Consider the following 9,354-nt stretch of genomic DNA (forward strand, 5'->3'; position numbering starts at 1 on the left):
GGACCTATTAAAAAAAAATAGCCGGTGTAATTTGCACGCTAAAGAGACAAAAACCGTGGAAAGAAAGTACAGAGGTGCGCGCCCCTCCCTCATCGCCTTTAATCTTTTGAAAATATATGACGTATTCGTGAATACTCATCGAGCTACTCGTTCCATATTTCAGGGGCGATTTAAAATTTTCGTGGACCTGTGTATTGTTCTCTCTGACAAGAGTGAAAATATGAACGAACGATGTGAAGTACTCTCGTGAGCAAATACTATTCGAAAATATCATTTTGTGAAATTTAAAAAAAAAAAAAAAAAAAAAAAAGAAAAGATTAAGTTAGATTAATATTTGTAGACTGAATTTTTATTGGATTTATGAGTTATTGTATGTATATTTATTTTTTAATTATTCAATTTTTAATTTCAGCAATTACCTGATAATGAAATTGTAACCTCGAAGTTTAAATCAATGGCAGATGTATCAGATTGACGATGATGCAGTAGTTGAAGCTGAAAATCTTTTGATGAGAAGATACAAAATTTTAAATTCAATCCTAAATAAAAATACTTGGATATTAATATAAAGAAATATTGTTTCCAATTACGTAATTATTATTTCAAAGAAAGTTTTATTAAAAGTGTATCATTGGAACAATATAAAAATATTTATTTCCCTCAACCTTACCTCATAATAATTTCTCATGTCTATTCTATGAATATGTAAAATGCTTAAAAAAAGAAGGAAAAGAAAAGAAAAGGGAATCTATCCTGTGAGGGGAAACCGGAAAATTAAAAATTCAATCGAGAATTCGAGGGAAATTGTTCTTCTTCTTTTTTTTTTCTTTTATACACATATTCATTCCGGGCGGTGATTAGTTGAAAAAAGAAGAGAAATCTGTAAATCGAGGATGAAAAATTCATCGGGCAGCAACGGGCTCGAATTAAAAGTTTGAAATAAGACTTAGTCGAAGAGGAAAGTTTACCGAAAAATTTGTCGCGAATCGTGATTGCATTAATTTCGCTTCCAGCTTTGGAAATTAATCGATACTTTTTCTCGTTAACCATTTTTAAAGACTTGCTACTATTGCAAAGTTAAATATGAGTATCGCAATGTCTGAGTATTGGTATCATATTCTCATACTTTCAATTACGGATTTAGAAAATCTTAGATATTCCTTCATATTTTATTTCTAGTTTCAATTCTTATTTCTTTCTTTTTTTTTGCTGGATTATTTTTACAATTATTTATTCCATCTGAATCTGAAATAAAAAAATAACGATATTATTCACTATTCCAATTAAAATCAAGTTTTTGTATACTTACTTAATAACACAGGATTGAAAATAGCAATTTGAAATATAGTTCAAATAATTATTTTATATATTTCAAATACTTTCAAATTAAATAAAATAAAGAGATATAAAATTTACTCAAGTCTCTATTTTTCTTTCGTACTTTACTTTCCAATCTTTTTTTAAATTTTTTCCTCACTTTCTATTTATAAATTCCAAAATTAATTCTACTTCTCGAAGGAAGACAAATTATACAACGTTACAAAGCTATTCCGTCAAATCTAAGGCAAAATTGTATCTCCAATTAACGTAAAACCGCTTTTGATAAACGATTCCCCTTAAAAACCTGGAAACTCCTCGATCACAGAACAGAAAGGGTACAGAAGCGAATAATTAATTTACCGCGCAATCTTCTTTATTATTCTTAATTGATTCATCGATCGAGGAAGTTAAAGTTCCAATGCGATAAAGGCGAAGGGGTTGAAAACGCGAAAAGGGGGATGAAAAATACGCGTAAACGAATTAAAAAACGTGGACAAGCTTGTCGATGGAAGAGTGCTACGATCAGTGTCGAGTTAATGAGAAATCCTTGTTATTGCCAACATCTCCAATTCCACCCCATTTTCACCCTATGATATTTATTATTATACGTTGCAGTCAATGATAGGATGAAATATATTACGAATATGTTCGAATTTAATTAATAAAACTTCGAATTCCTCATGAAAAAAATTTCTTTTTTTATTTTATTTAATCAGTCTAACATACTCGTAATTTTTCTATATGATGATTCTTTTTTTATTGTACGGTATTTTTTTTTTACATTACTATATAAAATATTTCTATTACTATAGTGAAAATATTGATCAATTTGAATTTAAATAGAATTCTTTTCCAATGCTAGATATTGATTCTTTAATTTATGAATAAATACTTCTACTTGATCAATTGTTACAAAAACTTGTGAAATACATTGTAATTCTTGAAGAAAAGATTTCATCTTGTTAGAATGAGATTTAATTAAATTGCTTAATAAATAAAACTGACAATTTGTTCTCTTTGGCCTCTAAAATTAATCCACGAATATATATATATTCTCAACATTCTTAAATATCCCAATTTCAACAAAATTAGCTTACAAAACATCTACATTTGATAAATATCACAAAACTGCATAAAATAAAAATCTATCCAATCAAACGTCCCTCGAATTCACGAATACACACACGTCGAAGAATTTGATCCCATCATCGTGATGCTAAACGCAATTTCTATTCACAATATTCCCCAAGGGAGCACGCATCCGTAAGTAGAACGCTCGACCACTGAAGAGATTTTAGCTAAATTAAAAATCCATCCCACGACTTTCCCTTCCACTCCTTACCCCGCGTCCCAACCCCTTTGTGCCGCGTCCCAGAGCGTCGTCGACCGCGACAGGGGTGGAGGGAAGTTGTCTGTCTTCCGGAAGAAAGCAACAGTGACATTAAATTGCGGCGTCTTTTCTCGACGAGTGACGATAAGAGAGGGCAAGTTTCCATGGGACTTTCGCTGATATTGCTCGACGGCGTAATCGCGCGATTACCGCCCGATTGAAGAAGTTTCGTCACTCTTTCGCGTATGCTAAATCATCGCGTGTATTCAGCCCCTCTTTGTGTCGAGTTTCGCTCTTGGATTTTTTTTTTTTAATTAAATGTAAGGGAATGATTGATGCACGAGGGAGGAATGTCTTATTGTTGGAAAGTGTTTGTCATTCTTTGGGATTTTTCATATTTGGGAAAGGCGCAAACGAAGTTTTTTTTGTTTAAGAAGAAATGGAGAAAGGGAGGATTGGAATAAATGTGAGAAAGGAGTAATTAATTCAAATAAATTTATTTGAGAGTTAAGTCTAATTGTTTGATTATTTCAAAATAAATGGTAATGAAAATGAATGATGAATAATAATGTTTTAATGTAGATTAAAAATTTATTTATTATATCGAATATAATAAGTTTTAATATCCCAAAGAGGATTTCATTTGTAGTTTTCGTTGCTCGATATAAGTCTAATTCCACGATCAATTTTTAATTAACATTATAGTAATAATGGAATTCTGTTCCGAGAATGTATACCTGCTTTCGTAATTAAAATCAAGCGATGACGAGTGATTGACGATTGATAATTAAATTGAGAAAATGCGGCAATTTTCGCAAGAAATGGCTTCAGTTATACGCCAATGTTAATTCATTTGCGTCGAATATAATTCCGATTCATTTCGAAGATTAATCATCAACGAATAAATCTTTTATTAAAACAAAAATCAATATTAATTTATTCTTACGATACATTTTCCATTATCAATGGTAACCCAAAAATGTGTTATCATTAACGTCAACTTTATCTGAAAAACAATAGACGCGAGATAATCGAATATCATTCTCAGAGAAATAATCATTGTAACGAATAATTCTATAAATCTTTTGAATGAGGCGAGATGAAAGGGATGGTGTTCGTTCCCTTGCAGTAGTAGGGTTGGATGTTCATTAGCCAAATTATTGAAAGTGGAGAGAAATTTTCTCAAAGTTTGTCCCGGGATGACAACTGGAACGGCCAATTCCGCAGGCAGTGAGTAACATTCTGTTTACACGGAAAGTAGTTTAACGCGAAAATTATGATAGACAGATTACCGAGTGGAAATGAAATTAGTCCTCCAACTCGTTAGACAAGTTAAGAAATCGAAGAAAATGATGAACTTCTCGATTGTATTGTGCCGGAAATTTATCGAAATTTAAATTATATATCGATCATTCGCAGATGTATTTAGAATATTACAAAATTCAATATTTTTAGAAATTTAGACAAGAAAAAGAAATAGAAATTTTTTTTAAACAAGAAAAGAATTTAAAGAATTATTATACACGTGCTATATACGCTGTATTGATTATATTAATATATCTTTCTGTATCCGAAGGAATTAATTAATATTTAAAATTTTCAAAAATATCGATAATGTTTTTTTCTTCATATTTCGAAACTTGGAAATAATCACGAAAGCTTTTTTCGACCTCCTGTTTCACGATGATACGGGGCCAAAATTTTTTGCGAATATTTTATCAATAGAGATAATTCACTTTCATAATTTATTAAAAGAACAGATAATTTGAGGCTGAACAAATAGACAGAAAAAAAAAAAAAAATGTTGGCCGAAGAGAAAAATTCAATATCATACGTGAGATTAAAATTACAAATCCTTTCGCGGAATAAAATCGAAGACAAAGGAGTGAATTTGACATCAATTACGTAGAATATTATAACTTTCAGATATTTTCTAAAAAACAAATGATTATTAAAATTTTTATCGAATAAAATAAATGAATAAAAATTCGAGTCTTTTACGATCAAAATGAAATATTTATAATTTAACTGAAAGTTCAGAAAATTTTTAATTTAATATCTCATTAATATCTCGGATAAATTCTACACGATACAATTACAAAAAGGATTTGCACGTATATTAATTAATTTAATCCATTATATTTTATTATTAATTATTTAATGATAATAATTTCATATCATACTATGAAGATTCATTACTATGAAAAACACAGAGCCAAATGAGGAAATGCTTCATTTGAAAATAAGAATAATAATTGTACACGTACAAATAATTTCCAATTTATTTGCAATCATCCATTAACACAAATAAAACATGTTAAATTAAAAAAAACTTTTTTTTTCTCAAACAAAAAATAACAAATACTTTTTAACTTCGAAACTCGACGAAACGTTAATTAATTAAAAACTTCTTCCCAAAATATTCGCACGTAAAATCGAATAAAAACCACCTAAAAAAATGAAAAAAACTATCCATCAATTCCATCATATCTCAAGCAAACAGAACGACTTTCTGATTACGACAAATTCGAGGGGAGAAATTAATTAAAAAAAATTCAGGATTAATCTTGGCGTCGTTTCAAGGTCTACGTCTTTCCCCAATTAATAAGAAGTCGAGGCAGGAAGATAGGTAGACAGGAGAGGGAGGTGAAGGAATCAACGCCATAAATGCCTATAGGAGGGATGTCTAACGACCGACAATTAAATCCTCGTCTCAGTGAGACGAGAGCAAAGAGGCGCTTGCATTATGTATACGAAGCTTTCGAGAGAAAAAGAACGAGTTTGAGAAACGAGATGGGGAGATACGATGAACGGAGAAGAAAAGAGGAAAGAAAGAGGAAAGAGAAAGAAGAAGAAGAAGAAGAAGAATAAGAAGAAGTCGACATCCGAATGAATGCGATATTGTTGCTATCCGCAGAACGGCCGCAAGTTTTGTATCCGCACCAGCCTGCAGCTGTCCTCTCCTATTCCCCCACCTCCAACCCTCGTCCACCCTCGCAAATAGCAGTTTGACTCGACTATGGAATAAATTAGCCGTGCTTTTCCAGAGAACGATGGAAAAGGAGGGGTTCAGAAAAAGTGAGGGATCACCGTTCGCCAGAGGGGCGGTGAGGGGGGTTGGAACGAGGAGTGGAGGAGATGGGGTGACACGGATGGGACGGTTTGCTTATCAAGAAACAGGGGTACTTTGTCCCTTAGGCGGTCCTTAATAACAAATTCATATCTCTACGACCTCCTGCTCTTCGTTCAACCCCCCTCCACCACCACCCTCCCGCTGTTCATCCCTCACGAAATCCCCACCAAGGGCGAATCCCGCAACCAGAGTCACCCTTGGCCATGAGGTAAAGGCTCTCTTTCTCTATCTCTTTCTCTCTACTTTCGGTCGGATTACAAATCTCTTTTTTATGCCGCTTAATAAAACTCGCCTGACATATCTCTGACTTCTACTACTTAATTTCGCCTCCCACTGTCCATCTTTCTTCCTTTTTTTTTCTCGGTTTATTTTATTTTATTTTTCTTTCCTTCGTTATTTCGTCGATTGTATACGTCGATTCTTTCCGTTTCTTTGTTCCCTCCATTTCTTTCCATCTTACAATTCCTTTCTTTGCGTATTTACGTATCGTACGTGTCGGTGTTTGTACATGTCCATCTTCGTTGTTACGCGACTGTCCTCGTTCACGGAGGAACGAGCATCCCTTTTGGGACCTTTCTAGACCACGTCGAGGTTATTTTACTCTACCACGCGGACCGGGAATGAATTCGAATTCCTTTCGAGTCTTGGTATCCCTTTGTAGCCGATGTTTCGAGGAAGAAGATCGATTTTCCCCGTGAAGGACGAGATAGGAAGAGATAGGAAGAAGATCTGTCGGTATCGTAAAGAACGAAAGGAAAATGTTTCTTTTATTGTTCTTGACTTTCTTTTTCCATGTATGATATAATCGTTTTTATATTATCTTTACGATTAAAAAATGTTCTATTATTTCGTTCGTATATTTCTTTGATTAATTATCCTTGTAATCGAATAAAAATTTTCTGTGCAAATATTTTATGTATAAAAAGATCGCCTCGATAGAAATTAATAATTTTAATGAATGAAAATTTACTTTAATAATAACGGAGTTATGTGTATATTAAATATTCCGTAATTTTTTGATTAAATAATATATAATTATACGAGAAATATCCGAATAATATCTGTTAGAATTTCCTCATATCTAAAAAAAATCGAGCTATGTTAAAACAAACATTAAATATTCTCTGTTTCCCGGATTCCACGAAATAAGACCGTTGAAAAAAAAGAAGAGAACGAAGCAATAAAGGAAAGCAATAACATGAGAAATTAAACATTATTACAATCTGAATTGTTAGAGTTGTGATGGAACCGAATGAGAAAAATCGAGGAAAGAATTTAGACAACTAAGTCTGAATAATTGTGACCAAGTTCGGCTCGATGTTTGCAAACCCCAAGGAATAATACCTTTATATCCCTTTGTTTCATGAAAGCGACCAATTAGTAAGTAATATTCGTGTCCGGGAGGGGTAAAAACTCTCTGAGCTATTGTGTGTACATTTAAAAATCTCGCCAATTAGAAAGCAATTTCCACGGAACACGATGAGAATTTCCCTCTGGTATATACCGGGTATATTTACCCCCGTTTTTATTTCCTCTTTCATTCCATTCCTTTTTCTCCTTTTCCTTCTTCTTTTTTTTGCCCCCTCTCTCTTTTTCTTTTCCCGACAAAGGTAATTTTACGTATGCATCCACACTCGAATCGGATAGAATTAAGATTTCGTTTCTCCAGCCTATTTCCGAGTATCGATGTCTCGTGCAACTATCCCATTATGTGTGAAAAGAATATCTTTAAAATATTTGATATTTATCCTTATTGGTTGTTTTAATTTCTGATGATTTTTTCGATTGAAAAATTCAAATTCAATATAAATTTTCAGCCAATTTTATAATATCTCTATTATACAATTTGATATTCGTGTTTGGATCCCAATAATTTTTAATTCCAATCTACCTATTCGAATTTTACTATTAATAAAACCAGTAAATCAAATTCAGTGCAGTGATTAATAACCCTATGTTACAAAATATATGGACATCATAATCAAACTCCTCAATTACTACCATAGATTATGCTTACTACCAGGGATCGCTAATGGCCGCTCCATAAGGTTCAATCAGTTAAACTCGAACGTTCAATAACTAATAATGATCAACGATGATAAAAGTTATTAGTTACGCTTTGCCATTCGAAATTATTCGATGATTCTCGAAACACAACATCAAATTCGATTATTCGACGTATGCTTTCAGCGGCTGGTTAATTTCCACTGTCCCTTATATCACATAATAATTCAAAATTACCGCTCTGGACCAATGGCCGAATGGTCGATCGACCGGCTGGAAATTGTATCCAATGTTGGTAACATCGGGATCTATGATCAAAGACTGCTACCTTTCCACGATCAAACGATGCTTAATGTTGCTGTTGTTCGTATTCAAACAACCAGTTCAATGTAAGAGCTATTGTTGTTTCCAATATATTGATCAGTTTCCTATTGACCTTTGCGTATTGTAGATTTCCTGCTGGTGCATTAATTAGGTCGCGGCCATTATTAACCCTTCACTCGAGTGGAAAAGACGAACTCGTCCTGTTCGCGACGAGAAGCTGAAGAGATTGGTATAATGCAATGTTAATTGCTTAAATTGTTTTGTATGAAATGTGATGCTTCTGTCAATACGATAGAAGAAATGTAACAATGAATGAAACGATATTTTTGGATCATTTTTATGAAAAAATTTCATTACTGAATGATAATAATGATTTTGTGAAACGCAGCTATTATTGAGGAATTAGAAAATGTTTGAAGAAACAAGAAATTAGGAAATATATGCGAAAATATTTGAAAGAGTTATTTAGAAAGGAATATAAAATTAAATTAATTATTCGACTAGAAAACGATGAATTCTTTTTTCATTTCATTTCAAATATTTCCACATTATTGACGAATGAAATGTAAAATCTGATCGATAAGTACATTCCTCTTTACGAATAAAATTCTTCCATCGGAATTAATTGGCGAGATTAAATCCTGATGGTATTTAGTCTCAATTAGAGATATGTTACTTTTATTCATATAGATCCTATTAAATCGGAATATCTTTTATTTGGACCCCTACAACATTTTCAATCTATTATCTAATATTATACAAAATTATATGCAATAAAAATTCAAATAAATATCCCCATACAAACTTTGTTAAAACCGAATATATAATTTCTACAACATTTATATTCTTCGAAGCAATATAATTTTCATCCCCCCGTACCACCAATTTTTTAAACGTCATATTTCTCAAAACGTCAACCATTAAAAAGATCGTAAAAAATCATTCCACATGTTTGACATACAAATGATCCGCGCAAGGAAGAGTTTCCACCACCAAGTGGCCACGAAATTTCCACGAATCATGACCGTTTTACAGAGGTAATCACCTACAGGGGGATAACTGGCAGCCTTTTTCTTGCCGGTGGCCTTTTATGCTAAACGCCCGCTTCATTTGAATGTCGCTAATGCGAAAAACCGATGCATACTAATGGAGAGCGGTCTCCAACGCTCTTTCTCACCCTACCCGGCCGGGGATGGCCGCGCTCAACACACCGAAATCACCCTCTCCCCACGCGTTCCTCGTA

General features: G+C 32.9%; 1 protein-coding gene across 1 annotated transcript in view; it reads right to left on the reverse strand.

Moving 5' to 3' along the window:
- Positions 1-1,185: 1,185 nt before the first annotated feature.
- Positions 1,186-9,354, reverse strand: part of LOC102674794 (lachesin-like) — a gene marked incomplete at its 3' end in the record, with an annotated part of 258,036 nt that continues 249,867 nt past the window's right edge. The window contains exon 8 of the mRNA XM_006618682.2: positions 1,186-1,245. Within this exon, the coding sequence (XP_006618745.2) occupies positions 1,186-1,245 (60 nt within the window). The remainder of the gene's footprint in view (positions 1,246-9,354) is intronic.

The sequence above is a fragment of the Apis dorsata genome, unplaced genomic scaffold (assembly GCF_000469605.1).
Source record: "Apis dorsata unplaced genomic scaffold, Apis dorsata 1.3 scaffold_367, whole genome shotgun sequence".
Classification (NCBI taxonomy): Eukaryota; Metazoa; Arthropoda; class Insecta; order Hymenoptera; family Apidae; genus Apis; species Apis dorsata.